Source organism: Scyliorhinus torazame, chromosome 10, assembly GCF_047496885.1.
Source record: "Scyliorhinus torazame isolate Kashiwa2021f chromosome 10, sScyTor2.1, whole genome shotgun sequence".
Lineage (NCBI taxonomy): Eukaryota > Metazoa > Chordata > Chondrichthyes > Carcharhiniformes > Scyliorhinidae > Scyliorhinus > Scyliorhinus torazame.
The window spans coordinates 88353416-88370447 of NC_092716.1; the positions used below are offsets into that span (position 1 = coordinate 88353416).

The 17032-nt window shown below is 47.1% G+C and overlaps 1 protein-coding gene across 6 annotated transcripts in view; it reads right to left on the minus strand.

Annotated features, from left to right (window-relative positions):
* Positions 1–17032, minus strand: part of fhod1 (formin homology 2 domain containing 1) — a 591964-nt gene that overhangs the window by 132870 nt on the left and 442062 nt on the right. For all 6 annotated transcript variants that reach the window (XM_072518387.1, XM_072518386.1, XM_072518390.1 and 3 more), the window contains exon 10: positions 4296–4654. In XM_072518387.1, coding sequence (XP_072374488.1) covers positions 4296–4654 — 359 coding nt within the window. The remainder of the gene's footprint in view (positions 1–4295; positions 4655–17032) is intronic.

A 17032-nucleotide genomic window follows, 5' to 3' on the forward strand; every position in this document is an offset into this window, starting at 1 on the left:
ACGATGTGGTGAATTCCGTACCTTTGGGGCAGCGCGATGCCGGTCTGATTCGTGCCGTTTTTGGCGCCGGTCGGCGGACATCGCGCCGATTACGGAGAATCCCGCCCCACAACAGTCACTTAATTTCAAAAAATACTTTATTGGCTGGAAAGCGTCCGTCGACATGCAACTGTTGTGAAAATGTAAATCTCTCTCTTTTTATCTAGTTACATATCAGGAGGTAGTTCTTTTCCCAGAGAAGGAATGATGGGCCTCTGGAGCAGTTGTCTCACGTGGTGGATGCTGATTTGATGGATTCCTTCAAGTGAGAGGTGAACTTGTTTCAGGTTCAGTGAAGATCATATCTTATAATTGGGTAGCTTCTTCAGGGAATTTGGGACCAGAGATCCTCTGGACAACTTTGGATTGCTTAGATGGATGGGCGAGAAATTTCCCAGATCTTACCTCTCCTCCTTGGCCTGGGTTTACTGTCTCTCTCAAGAGATCACATAGAGGTTTTGCTTGGCAGTCAACAAGCTCTTAACATTAAGATTCAAAGAGCATGCCCTACATCTCCAGAAAGCCAGGAGGTTGCTCAATGTTGAGACAGCTGGCTTGAGAGGAACTTGGATTGTACCAGAAGACTCTTTCCTAGTTTGGGACATTGCATCCTTCTACACTCTGGACCAGACCCTTAAGCTACAAAGTTGATGGACTACTCCAGCACATGGCATCTCTTGCTCTATCCCTCCAAAACCATACCCAATGTACTCCACCTCCACAATGCTAGTGCTAAAAACGGATATCCAGAGACTAAAGCATGATCCAAATACAACAAACCTCGGAGAGACTCTAGACAGGAGTCTGTCCTTCCCGGAACATCTGAAGAAAACGGCAGCAAAGGTCAAAACCAGAAACAATCTACTAAACAAACTTGTTGGATCTATATGGGCTGCTGCTGGCACACTCTCGATAAGCCTTACCGACATAGAACATAGAACATAGAACAATACAGCGCAGTACAGGCCCTTCGGCCCACGATGTTGCACCGAAACAAAAGCCATCCAACCTACACTATGCCATTATCATCCATATGTTTATCCAATAAACTTTTTAATGCCCTCAATGTTGGCGAGTTCACTACTGTAGCAGGTAGGGCATTCCACGGCCTCACTACTCTTTGCGTAAAGAACCTACCTCTGACCTCTGTCCTATATCTATTACCCCTCAGTTTAAAGTTATGTCCCCTCGTGCCAGCCATATCCATCCGTGGGAGAAGGCTCTCACTGTCCACCCTATCCAACCCCCTGATCATTTTGTATGCCTCTATTAAGTCTCCTCTTAACCCTCTTCTCTCCAACGAAAACAACCTCAAGTCCATCAGCCTTTCCTCATAAGATTTTCCCTCCATACCAGGCAACATCCTGGTAAATCTCCTCTGCACCCGCTCCAAAGCCTCCACGTCCTTCCTATAATGTGGTGACCAGAACTGTACGCAATACTCCAAATGCGGCCGTACCAGAGTTCTGTACAGCTGCAACATGACCTCCCGACTCCGGAACTCAATCCCTCTACCAATAAAGGCCAACACTCCATAGGCCTTCTTCACAACCCTATCAACCTGGGTGGCAACTTTCAGGGATCTATGTACATGGACACCTAGATCCCTCTGCTCATCCACACTTTCAAGAACTTTACCATTAGCCAAATATTCAGCATTCCTGTTATTCCTTCCAAAGTGAATCACCTCACACTTCTCTACATTAAACTCCATTTGCCACCTCTCAGCCCAGCTCTGCAGCTTATCTATATCCCTCTGTAACCTGCTACATCCTTCCCCACTATCGACAACACCACCGACTTTAGTATCGTCTGCAAATTTACTCACCCACCCTTCTGCGCCTTCCTCTAGGTCATTGATAAAAATGACAAACAGCAACGGCCCCAGAACAGATCCTTGTGGTACTCCACTTGTGACTGTACTCCATTCTGAACATTTCCCATCAACCACCACCCTCTGTCTTCTTTCAGCTAGCCAATTTCTGATCCACATCTCTAAATCACCCTCAATCCCCAGCCTCCGTATTTTTTGCAATAGCCTACCGTGGGGAACCTTATCAAACGCTTTGCTGAAATCCATATACACCACATCAACTGCTCTACCCTCGTCTACCTGTTCAGTCACCTTCTCAAAGAAGACATCATTACACACACAACTTTCGGACACTCAGTTGAATGCAACAATGCGCACCATATCTGGAATCCTGTTTAACATCCCTCCCCTGGCTTCTTGTTCTCATAAATACCACTGCCCCAATATATCCTCCCCCGACTTATGAAAACCCACAAGCTGGTTGAAATGCTGCACCTCAAGTTACCACTCCATGATGACCTGTTCAACCCACCTACTGACCGCCTTCCAGCCTGGCACCCAAAAGGATAAAAGAGTAAACCGGGGAAATAAGAATACTGGTCTGAACTGGCCTTGCATACTTTAAAATTAATCCAGTAGAAATGGGGAAATAATAGTGGTTCAAACTGTTTTTCCTTCTGGGCACCCCTTCCTGAGAAAAGTCTACTAAAAAACATACTCTGGATCAAGGAAATTGAGACACGGAAGTCACTAACAAGTTCCTTGTAACAGACCGCATCTGCCGAATGGCAGACTTTGAACGAGCACAGCACGAGTGGGTCCTTGCTGAACAGGTTCAGAACAAACCAAGGCCCCTGTGCAGTCAACCTCCACCACAGGGGCCTCAGTACAAATCCATTATTACACTTATGGAGTGACACAAACAATGCTGCACATTACCGAGGAGTGTCTCCGCTTAGTGGCAGACCATTCACTTTAAACTCAGCAAATTCCACTTGGCTTCGAACATTTGTAATCACTCAATAATAACCAAGAGATCGCATGGTTTCAAGTTGGGTGCAGACATATAATATACATATATAGCGATATATAAAGTCTCACAATTATATGGGTCAAGCTGCGTGAACCAAAGGGTCTTTACCTGTCTGTCATCATTCATTTGCTCATAACAGATCAGAAGCTGAAATCGGTACCTTCCTGGTCAGTATGGCTCAACTGGATAAACTGGCTGGGCCACTGGGGGAGTTAGGAATCCTCAAGCATTATTACAGTAATTTATAGGCCTGTCTCTTTTTTAGTGCTTGTTTCAGTGTACTGTACTTTGTTTCCTTAATAAGTTTGGACAGTTACTGCATCTGCTTTACAGATACACAATTTTTAAAACTTATTTTCGGTATTTCTGTGATCTCCACACTAACATGGTAAAATATGACCACTCCAATAAAGTTCATATAATTGTGGGCTCCCCATGAGCTAATTCCTCATCATCTTCTTTAAATCAGGAATATTAAGCAGGCTTTCTTGCTGAGACAATGCTGCTACATGGAGGAGCTGGGTAGTGTGAATGTTTCTACATGACACACCAGATGGAGGTGAATTTATCTTGTCAAATACAGCCGCACAAGTCTGTTTTCGGTTCTGGGTTAGATTCGACACTGGGCAGCAGAGCACAAAGCAAGAATATGCAGTTCTAAAATACCAAGACCACTCCAATGTAACTTGACAAGTACGCTTTCAGCAGAATAATGTAGCTTGTCGGGCCAGAAGCTAATGTACCATTTTGCTGCTGGGTGCTGCAGCACAAATGGCAATCTACAGTTAAAAGACAAGGGGCCAAATATTCCAAAATCAGCATAGTCGCTTGAGAGAGAGTAACTGAGATAAAAACATGTTTGTACTGCCGTAAGATCTCTGGTTACATCTCTGAAGCTCGACATAAAACACAACTTGAAATACAAGGCAGCCAGCATCATGCATCATTCCACAAATTAAAGACTTATTCAATTATTCTTAGGTGGTAATACAAATGGCAATCAATAGACTCCCCTCTTCTCTAAAATGGAACTGAATATTTATGAAAATGCATGATTAGCACAAATTTAAAAATCAACTGCTCCATTGAAAAGGCCAGCTGCAGCCTGGATGTTGAAAGGAAGAAATAACTTGCATGTGTAGATCTTTCATGACCGTGGGATGTCCAATTTGTTTCACCAGCCAATGAAGCACTTCCTTTTCAAAAACCGTCGCTACCTGTTATGCTGGAAATGCTTCACTTCAGCTCACTCAATCATCTCAGTGCAAATAGGTCTGTTCATATATTTGCTATTGTTGTTTTCTATAACTGTACAGGAAGACATAAAGCCAGCGTACCAGCTATCTCATAGTGTCCAACATTAAACAATTCATTTATATTATATAGGCCAAACCCAATGTAACAACTTACTCTGTTGAAGGTTTCACTTGGTCTACAGATGGTGAGTTTATGTCACTTGCAGATGTTGTTGAAGTTATTGCAGAATGACGTTGCGAGTCAGGCTGCGCTGGGTGAATGGAAGTCACCTTTGAATTCTTTACATCAAACCTGGTAGGACTACTAGGGCTCAGTCTTTCAGGGGTTGGGCTGTGCGGTCTCACCGGTGCTGGACTGGTTGGCCTATTCAATGCTGGTATCTCAGCCATGTTCTGTCCTGAAGATCGCCTGTTCTTCCGTCCTTCATCTCCATTGGGGGTCAGCTTCCTCCTGTCTCTACGTGCATTTGGCATCTGTCCATCATCTTCACCGTCTTCGTGCTTCAGTGCGTTCTGAGTACAGGAAAATCAGAGTGAGGTCTGGAACACATTTATTATTTCTACTAGCAGCACAAACCTTTATGCACAGAGGAATTGGAAACCGTGGAGCAACATTTGTACTGTCAAATCCCGAGTGAAAACAACAGAATAATTTCCCAATCAGAACTGACGATTATCACTTTGAAATGAAGGAAGAATCACAATCTAAGCAGTCCAAAATCGAGGTAGTTCTTCAATATTGATACACCAAGATACAAGCTTTAAATAGTCTATATTTACTTGGGATTTAGTAATGGATGTGATCTTGCTCGCACCTCGTTTCCATTGCTCCGCCATTGGCAGCAGTGCCGGAGCTGCTTAGGCCTCAAGCTCTGGAATTCCCTTCTTAAATCTTTCTGTCCTCCTTTAAGGTGCTCCTTAGACCCAAACCTCTGGGCACATGTCCTAATATTGTCTTTTGTGAGTTGGTGTCTAATTTATTTTGCTAATGCGCCGGTGAGGCCTCTTGAGATAGTTGACCAAGCTATATAAATGAACTCTAAGATGCTATATAAATGAAAATTGTTGTTAGATTTTAGGTAGAGTAAAAAAAGTGGAGTAGCAATGTCTACAGCCAGTTATAATGGTTGCACTCTGAATGGATGTGAAGGGGTTATGTGCAGACTTCAGCGACGCCAATAAAGTTAGATTCAATATTTAAAATGCATTTTTGTGTTACTGAAATCAGAAATATTTTCAAATTAAGCCAGGAACTCGCTCTTCCTTTTACTGGACATGTTGCCAGGTTTCCTCCACAGTAGGTTGTTTTGCCCTTCACATTGCCTTGAGTCTACAAACAGCCGTGGACCAGAACATTCTAGTAAGTCAGCTCTTAAAGGGTTCATTATAAAGACAACAATAGAGGAATGGGGAGAAGGTGGAAAAGTGCTCTAACAGAAGGCATTGGAAAACAAGACACAAACAACAGCGAAAAGCAGATGAAGGGCAAAGCATTAAATTTAAATATTCTATATACAATTTACTTGCCCTGTAAACTAAACATTTTCCCCAGTACTTTCATGTTGATTATCCATTTCTACACAGCCCAGGAAAGCTCAACAATTTTAAAGATTTATTTTTGTAACTGTGTTTGTATAAATATGGGGGGGGGGGGAGGAATCTGCTTCAAAACAAATGGTCATTTATACAAAAACCCTGATCATAATCTGGAATAATGACAAAACTGCATGACTATGGATGAACTCAGCATTACCCAATACTTTCTAAATGGGCTTTTAAGAAAAAAAAACCTGAGATCATTCTCAAGTACTCTAAAAATAACTGTTATGCCTTATAAGGAACCAGAGATCCAACCACAGCTACACAGTTAATCTGTCGACAGTAAGCATTATCACGTTACACAAAAGGACAGGTTTCCTATTTTGCGAGTGCCATCTGATTTTATGTGAACTATCGGACTTATTTTTGAGATTTTACACACAAATTTCATATGACATTTAATGTAAAAAGTACAGCATTTTTGTACGCACTTAGTGTAGCAAGAGAGAAAAATGGAAAATCTGAGGAGTGTTTGGCATGCAGCTAATTATGGAAAAGCACATCGATTTATCAAACCCTACACACAGGCGAATCAACAAGGAAATATGAAAGGAATGAAGTTTGGTGTACGCATTTCAAAGTAAATGAACAGCCTCTTACAGCTGATAATGGCAAACGGCTTCACCCTTTCAAATGCCATCCATTCCAATTAAAAACTGCATTAAATCATTTGTCCTTTGCTAAAACAAACCTGTGCATGCAGCTGAAAATGTATTTCCTATTCACAACAGCCAGATTCATTGGGTTGGACTTTACCTTGGGACTTTGGGACCCCGGCATCAAATGGGGGCCCCGGCCTGCACATGCAAGCAACATCATCAGTTCAGCACTATTCCTAATTGGCCACATCCGAGGACGGGATGTAGATGCTGCCGTCTCAGAGGGCTGGCAGCAATGGATCCTCGGCAGCCCCACGGGGGGGGAGGTAGGTGATGCTTAAGCAGGTGGGAGACCTTGAGGAGCACTCAAAAAGGAGGTGCCCACCGAGGGAGAAAATTAAAGTTAGAGGGTTGGAGAAGCCCCTCCTGATAGTTTGTTGCGTCTGCAGAGGCTGGCTTTCCTGTCTGTGAGCCCCTCTTTGAAGGGTGGAGTCTCTGACTCCGGTGGTCTCCTGATCAACCACAAGGAGGATGCCTGAATTACCCTTGCAGTCTCCAAGCATGCCGGGGGTTGCTCCACTGCCAGCAAAATGCCAGCGAGCTGGTAATATCACTCCTAATTGAGGCCTTGATGACCGCATTGGCTGACTGCCTCCATACTTGCTGGAACTGTACAGGGTATTGGTGAGACTACACATGGGAGTAGAGTGTACATTTTGGTCTCCTTACTAAAGGAGCTAATATACTTGCATTGGGAGCCATTCAGAGGTTCACTAGGCTGACTCGTGGTATGAAGGGATTGACTTATGAGGGAAGGTTTAGCGGGTTGGACTGATACCCATTGGAGTGTAGAAGAATGAGAGGCGATCTTATTTAAACATAAAATTATTATTTTTTAAAAACATATTTTTATTGAACATTTTTTAATGAATACAGAATAAAATAAAATAACAAACACCCACAATCAAAACCTCCTACCTCACCCTCTAACAGCTGATGGTGACTAGCTCTTTAACAAACATAATGAAAGAATGCCATCAATGAAAGGGTACCCTCCATCATGTTGTGTGGCATAATCACCATGAATGTCATTTCAAACAGATCCAGCAACTCAAAGCTGGACATCCATGAAGTGCTGTGAGCCACCAGCAGCAACAGAATTGTACTCCACCACAAGCTGTAACCTCATGTCCCTCATATCTCCCACTCTACCATTGCCACCGAGCTAGGGGATCAACCTTAGTTGGATGAAGAGTGCGGGAGGAAACGGCAGGTGCAACACCAGGCATACCTAAAAATGAGATGTCAATCTGATGAAGCCACAACACAGGACTAATTGCATGCCAAACAGTGGAAACAGCATGCAAAAAACAGAGCCAAATGATACCAGAACTAACAGATTGGATCTCAGCTCTACAGTGCTGTCACATCCAGCCATGAATGGTGGTACAGAATTAAACAACTAACTGGAGGAGGAGGTTCCACAAATACCCCATCCTCAATGAAGGGGAGGGAAGCCCAGAACATATGTGCGAAAGAGAAGGCTGAAGCATCATAAATGCCAACTCAATTTACTCCACATGACATCAAGAAATGGTTGAAGGCACTAGCTACTGCGAAGACTAGGCATCTGACAATATTCCACAATAGCACTGATCAGTTATGATCTTATTGAATGGTGCAGCAAACCCGATGGGCCAAATGGCCTCTGCTTGCTTCTATTTTTCATGAACATTTGATCTTATTTTCCAGGCTATTCCTGGGAGACTTCTCCAAAGGTGGGACTACATAAGGGAGCCAACCCAGCAGTTTCCCAAACCCCACCCACTCTCCCAACATTGCCTCCATTCCCTCCACCAGGGGGTTGGGAAAATACTGTCCAGCTATCTTGCTGTAGCTCCTGTGTGATTCTGGTCGTGACTGCGAGTTCAAACCAGTTTTATTCAGTGCCGACATTAACAGTACTTTTGTTTAATCTGCTCAAAACTAAAATACCTGGGATGTATTTCTGCCATATAAGGGTATCCAATGCTCCCAGGGTCAAAGTATTCAGCGATATCGATTTTGGACCATGTGCCGTATTGGGTATATTTGGTTCTGGAGAAGGGGATGGCTCAGAGGCCGGGGTGGAGAATGGACGTGGGGTTGTTAGAGGACCAGAGGTTTTGCGATAAGATTGGGAAAGTGATCGAGGAATATGGAGGGTTTAATTGCATGGGGGAAGTTTCGCAGTAAGTAGTCTGGGAAGCTCCGAAGGCAGTAGTGAGGAGAGAGCTGATTTCTTTCAAGGCTAAGGTGGTCAAGAATGAGAGAGAGGAGTGCCAAAAACTGATAGAGGAGATTCTGGAGGTGGATAGGAAGTACGAGGGGGAGCCGGACCTCTTGGCCAGGAGGAAGGAGCTTCAGGCGAAGTTCAACTGGTTGTCCACAAGGAAAGCGATGCGCCATTTGAGAAGGGTGAGGGGTGGTCTATGAGCATAGGGAGAAGGCAGGGCCTGTGTTGGCCTGTGAGGTCCAGAGGGAAACAGATGAGGGAGTTGCTGGAAGGGTTGGAGTAACCAAGGTTGGGTGAAGAGGATAGGGCAGGCTTAGAGGGACCGGTGGGGGAGCAGGAGGTGAAGATGGCAATTGGGAGGATGCAGGCAGGGAAGGTGGCGGGACTGGACAGGTTCCCAGTGGAATACTACAAGACGTTTAAGGATAGGTTGGCGCCGCTGATAGTGGGAATGTTTGAGGATGCAATAGGTAGGGGGGTGTTGCCACAGACATTGGGGCAGGCTTTGATTTTCCTGCGGTCGTATAGGCCTATATCCCGATTGAATGTAGATGCCAAGATATTGGCAAAGGTTTTGGCGGCAAGTCTCGAGGGGTGGCTCCTGAATGTGAAAGGGGAGGATCAGCCAGGGTTGGTGAAGGGAAGGCAGTTGTTTTCGAACGTGAGGAGGTTGCTAAATGTGATCCTGTCTCCGGTGGAGGGAAATGAGACCGAGGTCGTGATGGCGTTGGACAGTGAGAAGGCATTTGAGCGGGTAGAGTGGGGTTATTTGATGGCGGAAAGATTCGGAATGGGGTTAAGGTTCACGGCGTGGGTTTGCCTGCTGTATAAGGAGCCAACGGCGAGCGTTTGCACTAATAATATGAATTTGGGGTACTTTGTTCTGCACCGGGGTACGAGGCAAAGGTGTCCTATGTCCCCCTGCTGTTTGCACTGGCTATAGAGCCTTAGGCCATCGCACTAAGGAGCTTGGGATTTTGGAAGGGAATAGTGAGGAGGGGGTGGCGTATTGGGTACCCTTATATGCTGATGATCTATTATTGTACATTGTGGAGCCAAACACGTCGGCGGGTGCATAATGGGGCTGCTTCAAAGATTTGGGCCGTTCTCAGGGTATAAACTGAACAAAGGAAAGAGCGAGTTTTTCATGGTCTCCCAGACCTGAGTAGGGGCGGGGGGTGGGCTGCCATTTTGTCTGGGGGCAACCCACTTTATGTATTTGGGTGTGCAGGTGGCGTGGAATTGGGGTAGGCTCCGAAGGTAAAATTTTACTAGTTTGGTGGAAAGGTGAAGGCCAATTTGGCAAGGTGGGACAACCTCCCTCTGGTGCAGACAATTAAACTGAACGTGTTACCGTGATTTTTGTTCTTATTTCAGTGCCTGCCAGTCTTTCTACCAAAACCCTTCTTCAAGGGAGTGGACAAATTGATCTCCTCGTTTACCTGGGGGACGAGGGGGCGGACTAGGCCTCCCAAACCTACTGTACTATTACTGTGCGGCAAATGTGGAGAAGTGCAGGGCTGGGCTAAAGAGGGGGAGACCTGATGGGTCAAGATGGAGGAGGGCTCGTGTAAGGGGTCGGGGTTAGCAACGGCTCCATTCCTGATGCCATCGGGTAACTACTCGGTGAGTCAGGTGGAGATGACCACTTTGAAGACCTGGAGGCAGTTTAGGCAACATTTTAAGCGGGGGGCCGGGTCAGGGTGGACGCCGATTAAGGGGAGTCATGGGTTCGAGCCGGGGAGGATGGATGTGAGGTTTCGGATTAAGGAAATGAAGGATATGGTTCTTGGGGGACGATTCGCAAGCTTGGAGGAATTGGGAGAGAGGTATGGGTCGGCGCAGGGGAAGGGTTTAACATACCTGCAGGTTTGAGATTTTGCAAGGAAGGTTTTCCCGACCATCCCACTAGCGCCGGCCTCCTCGTTACTGGAGGCGGTGCTGTCAGTGGGGGGGAGGGGGGGGGGGGGTTGGAGAAGGGGGTTGCATTGTCAATTTATGGGAGGACACTGGAGGAGGACAGGGTGTCTATGGAGGGAATGAAGACGAAGTGGGAGGAAGAGCTGAGGGGGCGATGGGAGAGGGACTGTGGTGTGAGGTGCTGCGGAGGGTGAATGCCTCAACCTCGTGTACGAGGCTGATACAATTGAAGGTTGTGCATAGGGCGTACCTCACAAAATCAAGGCTGAGCCGGCTGTTTGAGGGGGTGGAGGATGTCTGTGAGCGATGTGGGAGGGCCCTGCAAATCACGTTCACACGTTTTGGTCCTGCCTGAAGCTGGAAAAGTATTGGCGTGCGGTATTTAGCATTATCTCGGGGGTGTTGAATATGGATGTGGATCCCGGTCCCTAGAACCCATTTTCGGGGTGTCAGACTGGCCCGAGTTGCAGGCGGTGTGGGGACAGTCGTTTTAGCCTTCGCCTCGCTGATCACTCGTAGGTGGGTGCTGTTGGGTTGAAGGTCAGTCTCTCTACCCCATGCCTCAGCGTGGTGGGAGGACCTGCTGGAGTTTTTGACCCTGGAGAAGGTGAAGTTTGAGTTGAGGGGGGTTCCACAATTCTTGGGGTTTGTTTATTATGCACTTTAGGGAGTTGGTTGCCGTTGAATGCAAGTGGGGGGGGGGGGGGGCGCGAGGGAGGGGAGGGAACTGCTTTCTGTTGTTCTATATATTATGCTTTATATTGTTGGGGTTGTTGTTTCTTTTTTGTGTGGTGGAAATGATGAAAATATGATGAATAAAAGTATTTTTTTAAAAAAAATAAACCCCATGAAGTCCAGGTGGGAAAATCGCTGATTTACCTCTCCCCTGGGTTTCGTGGAGTGCAAGTTCCCAATTGAGTGAGCAGAGGCCCACCTAATAGGGACTCATAAGCTGGTCTTCAAATACTGACCCAGACCCGGACTGGGGAGATCTCGATAGCCCCTGGCTGGGATGCCTGTCTTGTAAGCTCTGACTGCGGTTTTATTTTTTGTTGTGGAATAAACCTTTCCTTGGGTTTGCCTGGAATTATTCCATGGTGATGAGGATCAAGCACAGGATTCTGGGCAGCCTCTAAAGTACAGAAAAAACCCCCGGAAATGTCCTTTGGCAAACTGGAACTGTACAGGGTTGATAAATTATTATGGAAAATTCATCCGAGATCTGCCCCCGGCTAACCCGTTAGTAAATAAACACCAGAGGTTGCCGTGGCAGGCACCACACGTTGAAGCCTTTGTGAAAGTAAAACAGCAACTGCTATCATTGAATATACTGTTCCACTACGATTCCAGAAAGGAAGTAATATTGGCATGCAATGTCTCTCCCAATGGAATGGGAACAGTCCTCTTGCATCATTGGGAAGATGGCACGGAAAGGCTACCCGTCCTGGACCCTTACAGATGCAGAGTGCCGCTATTCATAAATCAAGAAGGAAGGGTTGGCTGTTATTTTTGGTGTAAAAAATTCCACCAGTGTGCCAAAGGCCAGCATTTCATAATAATAATATAATCACAGATCACAAGCGTTTTCTGGGCCTTTTCAAAGAGGATAAAGCAACTCCCATTGCTTCGGCCCAGATCCAACATTGGGCCTTGTTACCAGTGGCCAACGAATATTCCCTCGAGCACGGCCTTGGAGCGTGTACTGCCAACGCGGACGCTTTGAGTTGCCTCCTGCTGCCTACGAGCTTGGCCACTTTGCCAGCGTTGGAAGAGGTTGCCAAAACTTTCAACTTTTTAGACACCTTGCCAGTATCTATGAATCAAATTAGGGCTTGGACAGAGAAGGACCTCTCATTATCCAAGTTGCAACACATAATTCTCGACAGCAGAATCGGATAACACCACACTGATAACATGAAGCTGTACTTCACAAAACGAAAAGTGTCAAGGACGTTATTATCCTGTGGGGATCCAGGGTAGTCATCCCCCATCCAGGTCGGCGATGGAGTTACACAACGGTCACCTTGAGGTTTCAAAAATGACGATGTTCGCGAGGAGCTATGTTTGGTGGCCCGGCTCAATTTGGATATTGGGGACTTGGTAAAGTAATGCTCCTTGTACCAGGAGTACCGGTGTCTCTCACCTTCAGCCTCCTTACACCCATGGGAGTAGCCAGGATACACGTAGACTTTGCTGGTCTGTTTTTAGGATCCATGTCCCTCATCATGATAGATATCCATTGTAAATGGATGGAAGTGCAACTTATGACCTCTATGACTTCTCATGCCACAATAGTGAAAATCCGGCAAAGCTTTTGTACCAGAGGTCCTACTCTCCAACAGTGGTACAGCAATTACCAGCAGGGAGCTCCAGGCGTTCCTGAAATAGTACTGCATCAAGCACATCCAGATGACGCCATATTACCCATCATTGAATGACCTGGCAGAGCAGGTGGTATAGACTTTCAAAAACAGGATGAAGGAACAGCAGACTGGTTCCATGGACACAAGGTTGGCTCAATTCCTGCTCGACTACCGAACCATGGCACACCACGACAGGAGTCGCCCCGGCAGAATTATTGATGGGATGATGACTTCGTACCAGGTTGTGCCTGCTATTTCCCAATTTAACCGTAACGTAGAGTCCAAACAGGAGACCCAAAAGTCAAATTACGATGCCAGGAGACCCAAGAGAGAAGAGACATTGCGTGCCATATATAGAACCATAGAATCATTACAGTGCAGAAGGAGTCCATTCGGCCCATAAAGTCGGCACTGATCCCTCCTCCCCGAAAGAGCACCCTAACCGAGGCTCACTCCTCCGCCCTATCCCCGTGACCCCATCTAACCATTGGACGCTAAAAGTGGCAATATAACATGGCCAACCCACTTAACCTGCACATCTTTGGACTGTAGGAGGAAACCGAAGCACCCGGAGGAAATCCACGCAGGCACAGGGAGAACGTGCAAATTCCCGCAGAATTTCGTACAACACTGTGAGCATGTCTCCAGTTGGATCCCTGGAGTCATCTTTGGAGCAGTCAGGATCCATCTCCTATAAAGTAACGGTCCAAGAAAAAGTCATTAAAAAAACCCTATACAACCTTAAAAGTAGGGAGCCTACTCCAGTTAAAACCACATCCCGAACTCCAGTCGTGACCGTCTCTGGTACAGGGCTTTAACCAGCGGGGGACCTTAGGGTTGTCTCCCCCGACAGTGAAGACTTCAGATCCCATATGGAGGCTGAAGAGTCTGCTCTGCCTCTGGGGGCCAGTATCAAGAACAAACCACCTTCGGTGACCCTTAGGCACTCTTTGAGGAAGTGAATGTCACCTGACTGCTTCGCACCCCCTGATCTGGCTCCACCTGCTACAGACTCGAGGCTGAGTGCTAAAAAGGGTTAGAGGCCTCATCATTGGGGGAACAACGGGAATGAAATGGACAAAGGGGGAGGGATGTTATAACCCCCATGAAGACCACCCAGGACATGAAGACCACCCAGGATCGCTGATTGATCTTAGTTCCCAATGGTTCCGGGCTGGGACACTTGTCCTGTAAGCTGCAACTGCGCTTTTATTTTTATTGTGGAATAAACTTTCTTTCCACCTACCCTGGGTTCACCTGGAATTATTACAAACAGCAAGCTTCACATATTTATCTATAAAGGATGGACTGACTCTGGGTGCTGATATGAGAGGATCCATTACAGTGTTTGTTTCTTTATAAAGAAAGGACTGTTCAGATTACCAGCTCTTAACTTCTTGTTATGTAACCAATGTTTTGCATCCCATCAGGTGTCGTTTCCAATATGGTAAGGAGGCCAGAACTCAGTGTCTAAATACATTAATAGGCTTTGGTTTAGAAAATGGACCAAATGGAACAAGTAAAAGTGGTAAATAGCATTATGAGATGGAACAGGCGAGAGCATTGAAGTGAGTGCCAAGTGTTTTAGAACTAGAGATCAGCAGGAAACGAATATCTAACTCCTATACAAGAGGGAGTGAAAATCTGAGTTTATTAAGCCTCATGCCACCCTCCTCCACCCAAGATATCATAAAACATTGAGGAGAGTTGTCCCACAAACTGATTGACCTACTCTCCATACTATCTTCATGCCTGGAGACTGCAGCAGCAGGCCCCCATGTGCCATCATGTTGACAACATTGGATCAATAAATATACAGATGAATTTGTTACAATTATGAGCTTTATAAATTGGTTATGTTTTGGGATTGTGACTTTAATTTAAGGTAAAATGAAGGGGGTCATGTGACTTGTTTTGAACCCTTCCTAACAGCAAGCCTAGGTGGTTTGATTGTTAGAGATTAAAAGGGCCAAAGCTAATTTATTGGGAAGAAAGTGCAAGGTGTTTACACTTGGAGACAATGGCAACAGCCTATGTGCTAACAGCGGATAGACTGTGAGTCTCCCAAGTCTCAGGAAAATGAGGATGTCAGGTTGTAAACTTGTGCTTTAAACTGTCCAATTACTTCGAAGATAAGCGGAGGTCTCAAGCTTAGCTAATCAGCATCTCTACCCCCCCCCACCAAAAGAAAACGGGGGGAGAAAAAGGGGGAAAAGAAAGGGGAAGAAAAAAGGAGGGGGCAAAAAAAAAAAAAAAGGTGGAAAAAAATGCCAGAAGGGAGCCAAAGCAGAGGGAGAAGGGGCACCAAAAGCAGACGGGGCAATGTGCGAGCCCGTTCAGACGAGCTAATCAGCGCACCAAGCGGTGGAACGGAAGGTTCACCACAACAAAAAGAACTGGGCAGACAGGAGCATTTTCTCCCTGGGCCAGGGGTTAACTGGAAGGCAGCCTTTGCCGAGGCGCTGAGGGAACATCAGCAGGAAAACAAGGCAGAGGCTAGGGCAGACATAGAGGCCGCAGTGCAGGCAGCAATGGCCAAGGCTCTGGCGGAGGTGCAGCTCGTCCTGGGCAGAGCAGAGGAGAAACTGGAAGCCCAAGAGGAGAAACTGGAAGACCAAGAGGAGAAACTGGAAGCCCAAGAGGCGACCATTAAGGAGCTGGAGAAAGCCGTGACTGACATGAGTGACCGGATCACGGCCCTGGAGAAGGAGGTTGCGAGGCTGGGCACAACACAGGGGTAGCCTGAAAGGCAGAGCGGACGATCAGGAAAACCGCTCGAGAAGGCAAAATGTCAGGATAGTGGGCCTACCAGAGGGGATCAAGGGTAGAAACCCCACGGCCTACGTGGCCGAGATGCTGGGCAACTTAGTGGGGAGGGAAACCTTCCCCAACCCACCAGAAATGGACAGAGCTCACCGGTCGCTGCGCCCGAAGCCCAAAGCAGGGGAACACCCGAGAAAATTTATAGCTAAACTGCACCGGTACCAAGACAGGGAAACAATCCTGCGCTGGGCCAGGAAAAACAGAACCTGCAAATGGGGAGGACACTTCATTAGAACTTACGAGGACATTGGGGCAGACCTAGCCAGCAGACGTGCCGAATTCAATAGAGCGAATGCAGCTCTTCACAAGAACGAAGTGCGTTTTGGTAAGCTGTACCCAGCGAAACTCTGGGTCACATACCAAGAAAGAGAATACTTCTTCACAGCCCTCGCCGAAGCAAACAAGTTTGGCGAGGAACACGGGCTGGAAAACCAACAGCTGGGGTAGAAATAAGGGGCCCCTGGCAAGGGGCAACAACACGCCGACTGGGGGGGGCAACGCCAGGCTCCCGCCCCCCCCACGGCGAGCGCACCCTGAACAAAAAGCAAACCACTGCCCTAAGATTTTCTAAAAGATGGACCTCCGTATTGAGCCAGATCGCCTGCAGCTGGATCCACAATCAAGCGACGCCAAAAGGGACATTAATCACTGGCTAGCTTGCTTCGAGGTGTATATCATCTCAGCGACCACCCCTGTTCCGGAGGCTCAGAAGATACAGATCCTGTACTCAAGGTTGAGCTCCAACGCGTTTTTGCTGATCCAGGACGTCCCGAACTACGCCGTGCCATGGCGCTGCTCAAAGAAAACTATGCACAGAAGACGAACACGCTCTTCGCCAGGCACGCACTCGCCACTCGCTCTCAACTCCCTGGTGAGTCCATAGAAGACTCCTGGCGGGCCCTAATCCCACTCGTCCGGGACTGTGACTGTCAGGCCGTTACGGCCACTGAACATTCAAACCTACTTATGCGGGACCCGTTCGTTACGGAGATTGGGTCGGACCTCATGTGCCAAAGACTGTTAGAAGGGGCCATGCTCGATCTAGCTGAGACAAAGAAGCTAGCGCTCTCTATGATGGTCGCCTCGCGCAACAGTCAGGCCTACTCCCCCATCCGCGCGGCCCACCCCTCGTACACATCGTGGACCATACAGACAGGCGCCCCAGCGGGGGACGTACCCAGCCAGTACGCCTACACCATGCGCCAGCCCGCGCACCTCGGGGGTCCCTGATGTTACTTCTGCGGCCAGCAGAAACACCCTCGCCAACGCTGCCTGGCCCGCGCGCCCCTTTGCAAGGCTTGCGGCAATAAGG